Source organism: Capra hircus, chromosome 29 (assembly GCF_001704415.2).
Source record: "Capra hircus breed San Clemente chromosome 29, ASM170441v1, whole genome shotgun sequence".
NCBI lineage: Eukaryota > Metazoa > Chordata > Mammalia > Artiodactyla > Bovidae > Capra > Capra hircus.
This window is the reverse complement of record NC_030836.1, coordinates 16608352-16626238: the sequence shown is the minus strand read 5'-3', so window position 1 is coordinate 16626238 and position 17887 is coordinate 16608352. Positions and strand designations below refer to the sequence as shown.

Sequence of the window (17887 nt, the reverse complement as noted above, 5' to 3'; positions counted from 1 at the left end):
GAGGCCCAAGGTTTTGCTGAAATACTGATAAATACACATATGTGTATACTCATCTGTACACATACACTGAATATTAAATTTACAAGATTATGTTATATATGTATATGGATTTAGATAAGCAAGAAAATGTTACATAAACACAAGTATATGCCAACATGTTAATAATGATTACTGTCTGGTGGTGGATATGGGTAACTTTCTTTTCTGGCTTCTTTCTATTTCCTAAGTGCTCTATAAAATATTAGTTAAGAAGAGAGAAAGCAAAGTTCCTGTGGTTTGAGCGGTGGAAGTAGGAGGACAGAGGGCAGATGGGCAGATGGGCACTGGCTGACCAGGCAGGAGAGTTAAGCTGGGACCACCCTCACATCTCCAAGAGCCATCAGGAGACCGACCCTGCTGCTGGTCCTCTCCTCTATCTTCCTATCCCTCGAGAAACTTGGAGAGCCACCTACTCGGATGCCATGTGAGAAGCACAAACATCTAAGCAGAGGGAGTGGCTGCCACACTCCGTTCAGAGAACGAGAGCCATTGATTACTGGCTGGCTACCTTTGATCATGTGCTGTCATTCAACAAGCACTTGGGGAATCCTGGGGATCTAATTAAGCTACTCTGCTTGGGAAGGCACACAATTATCTGACTCTGTCCATGAAGAGAGCAAATGAAGCAGGCAGGGAAAAGTCACACATGATTTTAAAGGCTGTCAGCAGACATATTAATTAAGAGACTGGGGAAGGGGTTGCGCCATACCTGTGAGAAATGTGCTTTAGGGAAAAATGACTGTACGAGGGGTAAAATGACACAAAAGGATGCTGGTTCTCTCTCACTGGACCCACGAGTTCAACGTGGGAGTATCACGGCCATGTGCCAGGCAGAGTCAGATGGGTCCACTTCCCATGTGTGGATTAACTTCACTTCTTTAAATGTGACATGACTTTTGTCCTCTTCCCAGATAAGGAACAGGAATTTGAGAGGCTAAAATCTCTGTTTCCTACTACCTTGAGAAATAGGGCAGAAGAGTAAGAGGTTCCAAATGTCCAGCCTGGGACACTTTGTCCTTGGTTCAGAGCAAGTAGAGAAAGGCTACGTCCCCCAAGGTCAAGAGTGCGTGTCTCAGAATGGCAGGCTGATGGGTGTGTCTAATTTTCATCTTTATATCTTTCTGTGCTTTGCCCAGTAGGCTTGTATGGTTTTCATACTCAAAAGAATCATCTCCACTTGGGAAAAACAGTGATGTAGCAAAGGGAAGGAAGACAGCTAGGAACTGAGGCTGACTGAGATCCTTGAGCTGAAAGGAGCATCCTAGGAGGCTGGGAGAAAGGAGAGGCAGGGTCCAGCCCAGCAGCAGGTGGTGGTGGTGCAGGGGTGGAGGTGGAGCAGGTGCTCCATACCGAGGAGCCGGGGCACCTGGGTTCAAATCTCAGCTGTGCGTGGACTGTGATGGGACCTGAACTAGTCACTTATCCTGAGTTTAGCTTCCAAACCTGTCAGCTGGGATCACAATAATCATACCTACTTCATCAAGTTGTGAAGATTACTATTTTATCACACAAACTCGAATACATCCATGTTAGGGCTTGTTAGGGCTTTGGGGATAGAGGGGCTAGGCCAACAGGGGAGGAGGAGAGGAGGGGAGGGGAGATGGTCACTGAGCAGCCACCTACCCACTGGCTGCTCCTGCCTGGTCCCCAGCTGGTCCCCATGGCACCACACAGGTGCCACGCCAGGCAGAGGGGGACCAACTATGGAAGGGAATGGTGGAGGTGTGGGCCCAAACCAGACCCTGGGAGCTTGCTCTCTGCCACATGCCAGCCTGCTTAGACACGGCAGCTCTCACCTACTCTTACAACAGCGCTTTCCATCCAGCAGCAGCCCTGCGGTGTAGTAGCGGGAGGCGCAGAGGGGGAGGCCGCCTGACCAAGCTCACACCTTCAGTGAGCAGCAGGGTGGCCCTGAACCTCAGAGCGGCTTGATTCTCAAGCCCCAGTGCTCTCTCCCCTCCATCCCATGGCCCTTCTCTCTGGCAGCCGGAGAGTCGGATCCCTGAGACCCTGCTGCCCAGGACAGGCCCGGTGGTGGGCATGCAGCACGGCCCCGCCAGGGCCCCAGAGCCCCAGGGATCTCAGCCCAGCCGTCTCCTGTCCTCAGGGCCCCAGCTCGCCCCACGCCCCGCACCTGGTCTCCAGTGGGATGTTACTGTTGAGCAGCCAGTTGTCCTGGGCGTGGGTCTGCTCCTGTGCACCGCTGGCGGGGGGCTCTCCAGACAGCGAGTGGTCTGTGGGCGCCGGGCTGGGGTTGCTCCTCGGAGTGAAGTTGCCCCGGTTCAGGGAGCTAATGGAGGCCGCATGGTGCTGGTTGGGGGTGTGGGCGTGCGAGAGCGGAGGCGGCGGTGTCCGGAGTCGAGAATGGTTCTGCAGGCCGCTCGGGTGATCTAGGGCACAAACACGCACGGTCAGCGAGGCGGGGATGGCCCCACGGGGACCACACGGGGGCCACGCAGGAGCAGCCAGGCCAGCCGTGAAAAGCGCAAGTCGCTCAGTCGTGTCCGACTCTGCGACCCCATGGGCTGTAGCCCGCCAGGTTCCTCTGTCCATGGGATTCTCCAGGCAAGAATACTGGAGTGGGTTGCCATGCCCTTCTCCAGGGGATCTTCCCAACCCAGGGATAGAATCCAGGTCTCCCACGTTGTTTGAGCACCCAGGAAGCCCCAGGGCAGCCGCGGGCACCGGCCAACTGGGCGTGATCACGCAGTCAATAAACAAGTGCTCGACAGGCATTTGCTGAGTATCTGCTACTCTAGGTGCTGGGGAGCAAAGCAGACAAAAGTCCTGTCCTCACTGAGCTTACATCTGAGTTAGAGAGATAGACAAAAAAGATTAAAAAAAAAAAAAAAAGACCAGATAGTACCATCGACTAAATAGACCTGAATTTAAGCAAATTCTGGGAGACACTGAAGGACAGGGATGCCTGGCGTGCTGCAGTCCACGGGGTCACAAAGAGTCAGACATGACTTAGTGGCTAAACAACAACACACATCACTAACTTCATGCTGTTTCTTTGATACTTTTAGGGTACGGCCAGAACCCATAGCTTCAATATTACCTGGGAATTTGCTAAAAATGAAAATTCTTGGGTCCTGACCCAGAGTTACTGAATCATGAACCTTTGAGTGGGGCCAAGAAATCTGACCTTACAACCCCCCAGGTGATTCTGAGGCATGATAAGATTTGGATATCACTAATTATACATAAGATTATACAGCAAATGAAACAAATGAGGTAAACAAATCATATACATACTTACCTATGTATGAAAGCAAAAGTGTTAGTTGCTCAGTCATGGTCAACTCTTTGCGACCCCATGGACTGTAGCCCACCAGGCTCCTCTGTCCATGGAATTCTCCAGGCATGAATACTGGAGTGGGTAGCCATTCCCTTCTCCAGGGGATCTTCCTGACTCAAGGATCGAACCCATGTTTCCTGCACTGCAGGCAGACTCTTTGCCGTCTGAGACACCAAGGAAGCCCAAATATACATATATATTCACCATTGCGGTAAACTGTATGTACATATATATATATAGTTTGGGCTTCCCTGGTAGCTCAGATGGTAAAGAATCCTCCCACAATGCAGGAGACCCTGGTTCAATTCCTGGGTCAGAAAGGTCCCCTAGAGAAGGGATAGGCATCCCACTCCAGTATTCTTGGGTTTCTCTGGTGGCTCAGACGGTAAAGAATTCTCCTGCAATGCGGGAGACCTGAGTTCCATCCCTGGGTTGGGAAGATTCCCCTGGGGGAGGGCATGGCAACCCACTCCAGTATTCTTGCCTGGAGAATCCCCATGGACAGAGGAGCCTGGCGGGTTGCAGTCCATGGGGTTGCAGAGTCAGACATGACTGAATGACTAAACACAGCACAGCAAATATATGTATATATATGTAGTTTACCAAGATGGTGATAACCCTGAGAACACACAAAGCCGGGAAGGAGGCTGTGGCCTGTGTATGTCAGGGCAGTGATAAAACTTTAGATCAGATGGTCAGTGATGGGCTTTTGAGTAAAGGGAATGAGCCATGCTGGTGTCTGGGGTGGGGGTGGGGGTGGAGGTTAAAAAGCACCACTTACACTTCTGGAGCACTAACTATGTGCCAGGCACTATTCTGAGCCTACTTGTGTTAATTCAGCTAATCTTCACAACCCTCTACAAAGCAGGTATTGCTTGCATTTCATTTTACAGATGAGGCAATTAAGATAAAATTTTTATTTATATATATTTTATATATGTTCATATAAATGTTTATTTATATATAAATATTTATATTTTATTTACTCCTTCTAAGTACTTGGAGTGTTGGAGTACCATCTTAAGTACCATCCGCTAAGCTATGCTCACAGGAAGCCTGGGCTTTGGAAGCTAAGTATTATGAGGGTAAAGAAGGTCAGGAAACTGGGTTCTGTTCTAGATTTTGCCACTTATTAATCACATAACCATTGTTGTGAATTGCACATTTAGATCCCTCCAAAATTCCCTGGTGGCTCAGCTGGTAAAGAATCTGCCTGCAATGCAGGAGACCTGGGTTTGACCCCTGGGTTGGGAGCATACCCTGGAGAAGGGAATGGCTACCCACTCCAGTATTCTGGCCTGGAGAATTCCATGACTATTTCATGGGGTTGCAAAGAGTCGGACATGACTGAGCGGCTTTCACTTTCATTTTCAAGATTCATAAGTGGAACATCTAACTCCAAATCGATGGTATCTGTAGGTGTGGTTCTTGGGAGGTAACAAGGTTGAGATAAAGATACGAGGGTGGAGTCCTCACGACAGGATCCCAGAGAGCTAGCACTCTCTCTCTGCACCACGTGGAGACATGGCAAGAAGGTGGCCATCCTCATATCAGGAGGAGGCCTCTCACCAGATGCTGAATCTGCCTGCACCTTGATTTTGGACTTCTCAGACTCTGGAACTGTGAGAAATAAATGCTTGTGGTCTAAGTTACCCTGTTTATGGTACTTTGTTTTAGCAGCCCAAGCTGACTAAGACAGAAATTGGTAACCAAAAGTGTGATTATGCTGGAACAAATATCTAAAAAAATGTGGAAGTATCTTTGGAACTCGGTAATGGGTAGAATCTGCAAGAGTTTTGAGAGGCATGCTGAAAAAAAAAAGACTATGTTGCTGTGGAGGGACTGTTAGATGTGATTCTGGAGAAAGCTCAGGAAAAAAGAAAAAAAAAGAGATGTGTAGAGAAACCATCCATATTTTTAGGGAATACAAAAACACATATGTACAGAATGTTGATAGAAATAGTGGACATTAAAGGCAATTCTGATGAGGCCTCAGAAATGAGGAGGAGCATGTTACTGGAACACTAGAGACAAGGTGGTCCTTGCTACATGGTGGCAAAGAACTTGGCAAAGAACTTATGCTCACGTCCCAGTGTTTTATGGAAGGTAGAAGTTGTGAGCCAAAAAAATTAGATATTTTGCTGAGAAGATCCTGAAGCCAAGTATTGAAGAAGTGGCTTGGTTCCTCCTGGCAGCTTAGAGTGAAATAGGAGAACAGAAAAATGAACTGAAGGAAGAACTGTTAAGCAAAAAGATTTGAAAAATTCTCAGCCTACCCATACTGCAAAAAAGGAGAAAGCATGTACAGAAGAGAACACCATGGGTGGGCCTGATGGAAAATTTGGTAAGAAGATGTATATGGGTATGAACCATGGACCTAGCCAGCCACCCCAGAAGGAACACTGCCAATCTGAGTCAAGAGCGATGGACATAGCATAAAGGACAGCTGTCAAACTTAGATTCTACAGAATAGGACAATGAAGCTATCTGGCTTCAAATGTGTGCTATTCTCCCAGAAGAGGGAAGACTGGCCTTGAAGGTGATTCAGAGGTCATCAGGGTTACTGCCTCAGTTTCAAGAGGCCTAAGGCTTTTTTATGGCTGAGCGATATTCCACTGGCTATATATACCAAATCCTCATGATCATGATATCTCCCCTGCCAGGTAAGTATATGTACCACATCTTCATCCATGCCTCTGTCAACGCACATTTAGGCTGTTTCTGTGTCCTGTCTATTGTAAATAGTGCTGCAGTCAGCACTGGGATGCACGGAGCTTTTCAAATTATGGTTTTTTCCAGGTATATGCCCAGGAGTGGAACTGCTGAATCAAATGGTAGTTCTATGCTTATTTAAGGAAACTCCATACTATTCTTCATAAAGTTTGTACCAATTTACATTTGGGACTGACATATATACATACGTAAAATATATAACTGATAAGGACCTACTGTTTAGCACAGGGAACTCTGTGCTCAAAACTCTTTAGTGACCTACAAGGGAAAGAGTGGACATACGTACACGTATAACTGGTTCACTCTGCTGTACACCTGGCATTAACACAACATTGTAAATCAACTATACTCCAATAAAAATGCTTTTAAAAAGAGAAAGATCTAAGACCAAGATAACCACGGACATTTCACATAACCTCTTTGCACCTCAGTTTTCTCAACTGTAAAATGGGGAAAAGAGTTTAGTAAGGGAACCACAAAGCCACAGTGATATCAAATGAGACAGTCAATGGGAAGGAAATACACCTGAAGTTCACAGTTTACAAAGTAGTCCACGTCATTCGTCCCTCTTGAGAACGCTGTATCTCACATAGGGGACTGAGAGTTTGTGGGTACAGGATCCTAAACCCAGGTGGGTATGATACTGCAAAGGCTGTGCTTTTCCCTGGCTCAGGAGACAGCTTCCTGGAAACCATCACAATCAAGTGTGAGGCACTATCAGTGGCATGGCTATTCTTAGCAGAAGGCGCTCTGCTTTTTAGGTAACCCAATCCTTTATGCCAACGAGTCACAAAGCAAGTCTGGTGGGAGTGAGGCTGGGTAGCAATACAAGGAAAGAGAAACAGAAACGCATCTGAGCAGATGAGGATTCCTTCCTACGAACTGCTATTTTCAGGACAAAGCCCACAGCGGTCTACCAATCTCTTTGGAATTTGATCCACACCTGTCTTTCCAGCTTCATCTGTCATCAGCTCCCTCCCCGCACCCTCCAGTCTGGCCACACCTTTGTCTCAGAGGCCAAGAGCTCTGCTGGGGCCACACAGTGGCTAACATTTCGACTCCAGTGAAGACGGTCTCCAGGAAGGCCACAGAACATGAATGGTGCCCTCTGAAGACATGCCATGCTGGTTCCGGTCTGACAGAGATGCTCCTTGATGGGAAGGGAGAGATCCTGGGAGCCAGCAGAACTGGCAGAGTGTCCCACTCAGCGAAAGCATGGCCGCGGGCCAGGGAGAAAGAGAGAACGTGTGTGCGGTGTGTGCATGTGTGCTCACGTGCCTGACTCTTTGAGACCCCATGGACTGTAGCCTGCCAGGCTCTTTTGTCCACGAAATTTTCCAGGCAAGAATCCTGGAGTGGGTTGCCATTTCCTACTCCAGGGGATCTCCTTGACTCAGGGATTGAACAGGGCCTCCTGCATTGCAGGCAGATTCTTTACTGTCTGAACTACCAAGGAAGCTGGAAAGTGAGAATATGGAGGTTCATTTGCTTTGGTCACCTGTTCTCAGGCAGCACTTTAATGGAGACATTTGGAGCCTGGAAACAGAAGCCAGCAGGAGAAGCAGCCTCCTGGGCAGCTTGAGCGTCCCTCCCTATCCCTGGCCTCCCAGTTCAGGGCACTTCTGTCCAGTGGTAATCAGGAGGCCAGCAGAGAAGGCTGACCTAGTCCTTGCCCCATCCCGTCATTAGCAGTCAGCCTTCCCTTGGCATTTCACCTAATGGATATTAATAATTGCTGCCATGTATTTGAGTACATACTGCGTGTCCTTTCACCAACTTAACTTTCCTAATGCTCACGACCGCCCCTAGAGGGCAGTCTCATTATCATTCCCATTTGACAGAAGAGGAAGCTGAGGCTTCCAAAACTAGTGAGTGGTCCTTATTAACCCATAGTTGTTATTCTGTCTACCAAACCACGGTGCCTTTGCATACAACATAGATACCTGCTTGACCATCTCAGTCTGTAACCAAAGGCAGGAAGAAGACCCTCGGTGAAGAGAGAGCAAGCATCTAATATCTGGGACAGGATAGGCTGGCCTGTAAGCCTATAGACCCCAGCTCCGTGACTAAGTGGAATGCTGGGCTCTTGCTTGATAACTGCTTAGACTTACTGTCAAGAGTTCTGAAATGATGAGCTTTCAAGTGCCAGCTTCTAAAAGGAAATTCTCCTGTGGGGGTGAGGAATTCTCTGGTCCAAACCCACTCTATTTTTTGCAGCTCGGCTCAACTGCCACCTCGTCTAGAAAGTCTTCCTTGATCTATCCTCCCCAAAGATCCCTTTTCGTCCACTGAATGCTAACAGCAGGTAACCTGGATGGTGCACATTTTCCTTATCTCCCAGAGCATGCCTACTTATGTCCTTTCTTCCTCTAGTGGGTATAAATTCCCTGTTCCCTCTGGGTTGTTGATCACAGCTTCTATAAACAAACAGATGCTCAATATAGGTTTACTGAGTGGATGGCTCGTGTGAGTGGCCTGGACAGTCTATCCAGGGGGATAAGGCCAGCATGAAGCTTATTTGCAGGCCTAAACTGACAGCAGACCACCTGAACTCTCTAGACCATGGGGCAAGCCAGTCCTTGACTTTCTTGCCTGGAGCCAGAGTTCCAGAGGCTTCGGCGGGGGGCTCTGTTTCCCTTTGGTTCCGAGAATGTTAGAAAAGGGGATTCTGATGGTGTCCAGGTTTCCTATAGAAAGGCTTTGTGCTTGGGGCTTGGCAGTGGATGTACACTCAGAGACATGAGCTTCCCAAGAAGCAAACGTTTTCTCTAATCTGAATGGAGACTCTGGGCTGAGTGGCTCCCGTGGCCAGGAGGGAGAGCCTACAGACAGGCCTTCTTCCCTTCTCTTATCCTCCCCATTTACACTCTCATTTTTAGAGGGAACTCAGAACCTGTTCACGCATTCAGCATGTACTGAATCCTCTTTCAGTGGCAGGGCTGGTATGAGACAGAGATAGCCTAAGAGGAGAACCCGTTCCTGATTCCTTCTCACCGGGGGCACGCCCTCCGATAACTCATGTCACCTTCCTGGCCCTTGGTCTGCGCTCTGTGAAGGATGTACACTCCCTGCGTCATCCCTTTCTGGAGGATGCCTATTGTTCAAGTGTTGAATGCACAGTGAGCCCTTAGCTTTGCCCAGAGGGCAAGGCCCATGTTCCACTCACAACCCCCATCCCCGGTAAATATTTGTGGAATGTGGGAAGGGGGAGGGGACAGCCAAGCAGGTGGGTGGACCCCTTGCTACCAGGGGGTAAGGACTGGTACATTTGCGAGGCTGTGCTGTAATCCCAGTTTACACCCTCTCCTCATAGATCCAGCCAACGAGTATGTGTCCAAATCAGCAACACTGAACAGCCCTGCGCTGTGTACATGGACTTGAGGCGTTTTAAGATGAAGATGAGCCCTAGCTTCGACAGATAGCCGGTGTCTAGGGGACAGATGTTAAAAGGGGGGCCAGAGCAGAGTTCCGGAGCCTCCCAGACCGAGGTGCAGCCTTTACTCTGTCCCTGACGGGCTACATGATTTGGGGCAAATCACTGAAGTTCTCTGAGCCTCTAATTCCTCACCTATAGAGTGTTTAATAGCAATGCAATAAAAGGAAGAGGAGAAAGGACTACCACAGAATGAATACACAGAGGTCCAGGGCTGAAACAAATCTGGTCCCTGCCTTTGAGCTGCTCACAATTTAGTAAAACAACAGACACACCCACAGATACTATGCAAAACAGTCATTATGAGGAGATGATAATAGCTAACATCTATTGGGCACTTGCTATGTGCCTTGCTCTAAGTGCTTTATTTATTTGTAACATCTCTGTAAAGAAGGTCCTATTATTACTCCCCAATTTGTAGATGAGGACACTAACGTACAGGAAAGTTAAGAAGTTGGTCCAAGATTACTAAACCACCGAGTGATGGAGCCGGAATCTGAACTCAGGCATCTGGCCCCAGAGTCTGCTCTCTTAACCACTCTGCTTTACATACAGACTCAGGGAAAGCACCCATGCCCGTCACATGGTGCGTGGCCCCCAAGGGTCTGCTCCTCACATTCCTGTTAGCTCTACACCGTGGCCCTGAGGAGCACCGAGCAGGCTAGTCCATCAAGGTCGGGGAAGGTTTCACGACAAGTGACGTGTGTCCTGTGTCTTAAGGGGCATTTAGGCACTGGGTGATGCAGGTGTGGAGGTCGAGAGAGAGACAGACGGGGGGCGGGGAGGCAGCAGCAGACACGGCCGAGGCTGCCTGGAGCACTTCTTTGACCAGTGCAGGGTGGCTGCAAGGAGGCGCTGGCAAGAGGCCAGGAGGAGACACCGGAAGGAGGTCTGGGTGCTGGTTGCCCGGAGATGCCAAACAGAAGAACCTGGCCTCTACTGGGAGGGTGAGAGGGCGCCCTGCTGGGCTTTGAAGCAGGGGGGCCAAGATCACACTCGTGTTTGAGGCAGATCCCGGTGGCTGCGTGGAAAATGAACCAGGCAGGGCTGGCTGCAGGACCTGGATCAGCCTCGGGAATCCTGACAGCTAGCGTGACTCCAGTGAAACACGCTGCTATACTTTTATAAGAGCATGTTCATGAGACAAAGACATAAATTTCCGGAGTTTCAGCTCAGGCAAAGACTCTGAATGTGTCAACAGCCCTATGATCTGGGCCAACGGCAGCTCTGAGAAAGGGCACCGGGCTGGACGCCCACCTCCAACCCCGAGAAACGGCCGCCAAGCATCTGAAGGTCTCCTGGCTGTGGAGTTAATGACGACCCAGGGTGTGTTGCAGTCATTCATCGGGCCCTAAAGACTTCAGATATGAAAGATGATGGTATTTAATTATGATAAAACACAAAAACTCCAGCGGCCTGAGAATGCCAAGAGAAAGAGTGATTTGGTTTCCATTAAAATGCCATCAACTACCACTGACTCAGGCTGGTTCAGTAGCGGTGCTGAGAGCTTAGCTAATGAACCTTGACCTCCCCGGCCGAGTTAGAGAGGCCACAGAGCTCTGTCACCACCGTCAGCAGCTGGGATCTGATGGCCTGACTTCCAGCCTCTGTTTCTGTCTCCTTCAAGCTATGTAATCGTGGACAATTCATTGCACCTCTCTGAGCTGCGGCCTCTTGTCAGATGTCTAGGAAATCGCCTTGCAAACCATAGGGCCCAGTGTAAGAATCAGAGATAACTATCAGCGTATTCTCATTGCCTCAGAAGGAATGAAAACAGCAGCGTCCAGATGGGAACTGCTGGTCTGAGCATGGGGTCAGGGCTGTGCTTGTGTGTGCTGCTCTCTGCCCATCCTTCCCCTCCCTGAACACATGCTTTCCGTTCACTTCCACTGCTGTGCTGACCATGCCGTGTCTCGGCCAGTGTGCAGGGACTCCAGGCGGTGCTCACAGATGGCGGGGAGGAGGAAGCACTACCACAGAATGAATACACAGGGATCCCGTCCTTCAGTTCAGTCGCTCAGTCGTGTCTGACTCTTTGCAACCCCATGGACTGCAGCACGCCAGGCGTCCCTGTCCATCACCAACTCCCGGCCGAGCAGGGCAACAGGCTGAAGCTGCTCTCCAGCACTCTTGATGGGGAGTAAAAAGGAGTGCCCTCTTTCTAAATTCCATATATATATATTAATATGCTGTATTGGTGTTTTTCTTTCTGACTTACTTCATTCTGTATAATAGGCTCCAGTTTCATCCACCTCATTAGAACTGATTCAAATGCATTTTTTTAATAGCTGAGTAATAGTACATTTGTGTATATGTACCAGAGCTTTCTTATTCATTTGTCTGCAAAAACCACTACCATATTGTAAAGTAACTAGCCTCCAATTAAAATAAATTAATTTAAAAAAAAGGAGTGCCCTGAGGTCACACTGGGGTAGTTTCTGCTCTCTTGGTTCGTGGAGTCAGGACAGAACTTCGGGTGAATGTTCAGACTATTAAAGTGCTGGTCTGTGTGGCTCAGTGGTAAAGAATCCACCTGCCAACGCAGGAGACACAGGAGATGCGGGTTCAATGCTTGCGTCGGGAAGATCCCCTGGAGGAGGAAATGGCAACCCCTCCAGTATTCTTGACTGGAAAATCCCATGGACAGAGGGGCCAGGCGGGCTACAGGGCATGGGGTCGCCAAGAGTCAGCACTGAGCCCGCACGCACATGTGAGAAACAGTGAAGAAAGGACAGTGTCTACACTAGTGCAAAAGCCCCGTTGTACAGGGTGGTGGCTTTCCAAACAGGGCTGTCTGGAAATGCGGGAGGGGCTGCTTTCTGGTTGTTATAATGACTGTAAAACACACCTGGTGTCTGGCAGGAGGGGCCAGAAAGGCTAGCCACGCGTGGGACCTGGTGACCCTACAGGCACCCAGTCAGGGTGAGTCTCGCTGCCGTTAGTCTAGGACGGGCGGACAGTCAACCGCAGACTTTATCCTGTTTGCTTCCACCCCCATCCCCAGTTTCACTCCCTCCCGGTCACAGGACGTGACCACTAAGGACTGCACCACCTGGGCTCCCTTGCTCCTGGCTTCCAGGGGGGTTTGGCCAGTTTTCAGCAGCGCAGGGCACTGACTCGATGGAGGGAAGAGAGGCTGAGGTCACCCCCCAGCTCCCATTGTCTGAGGCCCTGCTGCAGGGCAATGAGCCTCATCTCACAAAGTTACAGGTCGGGTGGTCTGAGGAAGCTTCCAGGAAAAGCAAGAACCTAAACTAGATGCTGAGGTGGGCACAGGGCGGAGGGGCTTCAAGCAGAGGAGGCTGGTGCCAGCCGAGGCCCACAGGCCGAGAAACATGTGCTCCTGAGGCAGCAGGATGGGGCGGAGCCCAGGCACCCAGAGCAGGGGGCTATGGGGGAGTGGGGGAGAGGCTGGAGCCCCCCTCTGAGGGCCTGGGGCCCGAGGGGCAGCTTTCAGGGGTTCAGAGGGCTGTCCCCCACTTCCTGACTTTCAAAGAGTGATCACCAGGTGAACCGGAAGGCCCAGGCTTCATTCAAATGCACTCAGGGTTCCTCGTCCCAGCGAGGAATGCTCTCAGGGCGGGGTGTGGGTGAGCAGCCCTCTGCTGCCTCGACCAGACGTGGAGAGAGGTGCACGGTCAAAGTCTGTCCGGAAGAGGTGTAAGCAGCTCTGCTAGGATTTCTTCAGAGTCGCCACAACTCAAGAGCTATCTGTGCTAAGTCTGCGAATGAAGGACTTGGCGGCGCCCCCATCTGAGCCTGCAAGAACGCTCTCCCAACATGCGTTTGCCCAGACCGCATTCTTGCGCTTGTCTCTATCGGCTGCTAATTGCTGTGTGACCTAGGCAAGGCGCTTAACCTATCTGAGCCCCAGTGTCCCCAAGTGACAAGCGGGAGGGGGATCTGGGGAGAGTCCCGTCTTAATTCTAAGGGTGCATCGTTCTTGGCAGGTGAACCTGGGGTATGTGTCAACGAGCATCTGCCTGTGAAAGGTGTCCACAGCAAGCTGCGGCCAAGACTGTGCTGTGTGTCTGGCCACTAAGGCAGGCAGAAAGGCAGGCAGGAAGGAAGAGACACGCAGCCCTTCTTTCTTCCCTCCCCTCCTCCCTGCTTCTCTGCTTTCCTTCCCCTCACAGGGGTCATTCTCTATGGGGCCTGTGCGTGACACTGGAGACCAGAATTGGATTAGAGGGAGTCCCAGCCTGTAAAATGAGAACCGACCGGTCAGAAAAGGTTGGCCGCAGCCACAGCGGATCTGTCCTGGGTACATGGCTTTCCCCGCAACGTAGAGCTGTGTCCACCGCAGGGCAGAGCTTGTCCTGGGAAAGCTTTCTGCTTGTCAAGGAGCTTTTCTTTCCTTCCACTATCACCTTCTTGCCCTTTTCAAAAGTGGTCTGACCCATAAACGGTTAGGTCAAGTCCCAGATCAACAAGGAAACTTACCTATCGAGGGGTGTGTGTCTGTGTGTGTGTCTGTGTGTGCATGTGTCTGTGTGTGTCTGTGTCTGTGTGTGTGTGTATGTGTCTGCGTGTGTGTATCTGTGTGTCTGTATCTGTGTGTGTCTGCGTGTGTGTGTGTGTCTGTGTGTGTATGTGTCTATGTGTGTGTATCTGTGTGTGTCTGTGTGTGTGTGTCTGCGTGTGTGTGTGTCTGTGTCTGTGTGTCTGTGTGTGTGCGTGTGTGTGTCTGCGTGTGTGTGTCTGTGTGTGTATGTATCTGCATGTGTGTATCTGTGTGTATCTGTTTGTGTCTGTGTGTGTGTGTCTGTGTGTGTGTGTGTCTGTGTGTATCTGTGTGTGTCTGTGTGTGTGTGTCTGCGTGTGTGTGTGTCTGTGTATGTGTCTGCGTGTGTGTATCTGTGTGTATCTGTGTGTGTCTGTGTGTCTGAGTGTGTGTGTGTCTGTGTGTCTGCATGTGTGTGTCTGTGTGTGCGTCTATCTGTGTGTGTATGTGTCTGCGTGTGTGTATCTGTGTGTGTCTGCATGTGTGTGTCTGTGTGTGTGTCTGCGTGTGTGTCTGCATGTGTGTATGTGTGTGTATGTGTCTGCGTGTGTGTATCTGTGTGTCTGCGTGTGTGTGTGTCTCTGTGTGTGTCTGCATGTGTGTGTCTGCGTGTGTGTATCTGTGTGTGTATGTGTCTGCGTGTGTGTATCTGTGTGTGTCTGCATGTGTGTGTCTGTGTGTGTGTCTGTGTGTATGTGTCTGCATGTGTGTCTGTGTGTGTGTCTGTGTGTGTGTGTCTGCGTGTGTATCTGTGTGTGTCTGCGTGTGTGTGTCTGCGTGTGTGTGTCTGCGTGTGTGTGTGTCTGTGTGTGTCTGCGTGTGTGTATCTGTGTGTGTCTGTGTGTGTGTCTGCGTGTGTGTGTATCTGTGTGTGTCTGCGTGTGTGTGTCTGTGTGTCTGCGTGTGTGTGTCTGTGTGTGTGTGTCTGTGTGTGTCTGCGTGTGTATCTGTGTATGTGTCTGCGTGTGTGTGTGTCTGTGTGTGTGTGTCTGCGTGTGTGTGTGTCTGTGTGTGTCTGCATGTCTGTGTCTGTGTGTGTCTGTGTGTGTGTGTGAGTGAGTGAGTGGGTGAGTGGAGGAGGTGGAATTCAGCTCGGTGGGAGTCTGCGGTGTGCTGGATGGGCTGCATCCATGGGAGGAAAGCAGGGGGGAGGCGGGGGTTGACGGCTAGGCTGAGCTGATCAGCTGGATTGGGTCCAGAAGAGGGACACGTGGACGGGGCGGGGGGGTGGTCACACTGGTGCTATAGATGCTGATCCTCCCCTGCCGCCTCTGGGGCTAGTCAGTACTGTCCGTGGCTTCCCTGGGTGGTGAGGGGTTTATAAACTGTGCTCCTACAGAGGCAAGCAAAGGACTGATGCTGTTAGCCTGGGGAGGAGACAGGTGAGGGGAAGGGACTAAAGAAGCAGTGTGTGGCTAGGAGTCCAGCTGAAAGACGCCACATGCCTGATGACCAGCTTTCCTAGTCTGCTCACACAATTCATAGCTCAGAAATTACACCCAATTATATTGTCACCCTGCTTATTTAACTTCTATGCAGAGTACATCATGAGAAACGCTGGACTGGAAGAAACACAAGCTGGAATCAAGATTGCCGTGAGAAATATCAATAACCTCTGATATGCAGATGACACCACCCTTATGGCAGAAAGTGAAGAGGAACTAAAAAGCCTCCTGATGAAAGTGAAAGAGGAGAGTGAAAAAGTTGGCTTAAAGCTCAACATTCAGAAAACGAAGATCATGGCATCCAGTCCCATCACTTCATGGGAAATAGATGGGGAAACAGTGGAAACAGTGTCAGACTTTATTTTTGGGGGCTCCAAAATCACTGCAGATGGTGATTATAGCTATGAAATTAAAAGATGCTTACTCCATGGAAGAAAAGTTATGACCAACCTAGATAGCATATTCAAAAGCAGAGACATTACTTTGCCGACTAAGGTCCATCTAGTCAAGGCTATGGTTTTTCCAGTGGTCATGTATGGATGTGAGAGTTGGACTGTGAAGAAAGCTGAGCACCGAAGAATTGATGCTTTTGAACTGTGGTGTTGGAGAAGACTCTTGAGAGTCCCTTGGACTGCAAGGAGATCCGACCAGTCCATTCTGAAGGAGATCAGCCCTGGGATTTCTTTGGAAGGAATGATGCTAGAGCTGAAACTCCAGTACTTTGGCCACCTCATGCAAAGAGTTGACTCATTGGAAAAGACTCTGATGCTAGGAGGGATTGGGGGCAGGAGGAGAAGGGAATGACAGAGGATGAGATGGCTGGATGGCATCACCGACTCGATGGACGTGAGTCTGAGTGAACTCCGGGAGTTGGTGATGAACAGGGAGGCCTGGCGTGCTGCAATTCATGGGGTCACAAAGAGTTGGACACGACTGACTGACTGAACTGAACTGAACTGAAGTGGTGTAGTAGATGGTCCTAGACTGAAGAACAGTTCCCTGCTGGGTCATTAACTCACTCTGTGACCTGGGAAAGTCCCCCTTCCTGGGCCTCAGTTTCTCTGAAAAAGAAGGTTTCTTTGTTTTATGGATGACCTCCCGAGGTTCCTTCCAGCCTTTGGCGGTCTGATTCCTCGTGGCTTCCCTTGCTCCTCTTGGGCAATTTTCTGGAAAGAAAGTGATGGGCAAAGCACTGTGGCTGCATTCAAACAGCCAAAGGATGGAGGAAGAAGGATGACACATTTACTCCATGGGGCTTTAGGAGGAAGAATGGGGGCCAAGACCAGGAGGGACCAAGAGGAACCAGCGGTGCAACTCCCGGACACCCTCCTTCCTGCCGTGCTCTGCAGTGGACTGCCTCGTGAAACGGTGAGCTCCCTGCCGATGAAGAGGTTTGCAAGAACCAGCCTCCACCTCCTCCCTGGACTTCAAGCCTCTGCCACTCGAATGCAATTTGTATGGAGCTGAACCTCCCGCCTCCTCACCACCCAGCCCACAGTCGGGTCCCTCTCCTGCGCTCCTGATCTCGGCATCACCAGCTGCTGCCAGCACCCCCTGCCCCATCCATCAGAGCAGGCGGCTGGGGATCACCTTTGCCTTCTCCCGCTTTTGCAGGTTCAACAACTCAGCCAAGATCGCTAGACTCTGGCTCCCACCCTGCCCCCATGGGATTTTCACTGCTCCTGCTGTCAGCCCCTCAGCTCAGGCCCTCATCAGTGGACATCCAGACCCGGCCCGCAGCCGATCCTGGGGTCGCAGCCCACTTGCTCACCCCTGCTCCAGGTCATTCCCTTGCATCGAACCTTCCATGGCTCCCCTCGGCCCACAGGACGAGACCCTCACCACTGGACCTGAGCTCACCCCCCAGGGCTGCACCCACAGTTCTTCACTGCCCTCTTTAAGAAGGTGCCAAGGTTAACAGGCTATTTGTAAACCTCTCCTGAAACGGCTCACTGGTTCTCTCGCATTCACGGCTCTGCATCTGCTGTTTCCTTCTGCAAGAAAGGAGGTTTTCACTCCTTCACTGGTTATCTCAGACAAGAAGTCACCTTCTCCAGGAAGCCTTTCATGACCACTCCCTCACATCCCCATGGCCCCGGTTTGGGTTCGAAGCTCCTCTTCTGGAGTCTTCTAACGCTCATGGCTCACTCTGAGTTCGGATCACTTGCTTGATGCGCATCTCTTCTACCAGACTGTGGGTATCTTCCTACGTCACAGCCTTGATGCTAGAAGCGTGGTCCCTCCCTCTGGGGTGCCTGGCGGGCTCTCCCATCCAGGTGCTGCCACTGGCTCTCAAGGGGCAGGGGATAGTTTGGGCTCTCTGGGTGCCCTGATCTTTCTCCTCAAACCTGACCTGATGTTCTCCAAAATGCACAGGTTAGACAGTAGATCGCTGTATTTTTAAATAAGCTCTGTATTTTTATCAACAGTTA

General features: G+C 50.4%; 1 protein-coding gene across 1 annotated transcript in view; it reads right to left on the bottom strand.

The window, feature by feature from the left end:
* The window catches only part of TENM4 (teneurin transmembrane protein 4), a 682188-nt gene that overhangs the window by 259593 nt on the left and 404708 nt on the right, over positions 1 to 17887 (bottom strand). Inside the window, exon 6 of the mRNA XM_018043333.1 lies at positions 2174 to 2429. Within this exon, the coding sequence (XP_017898822.1) occupies positions 2174 to 2429 (256 nt within the window). The remainder of the gene's footprint in view (positions 1 to 2173; positions 2430 to 17887) is intronic.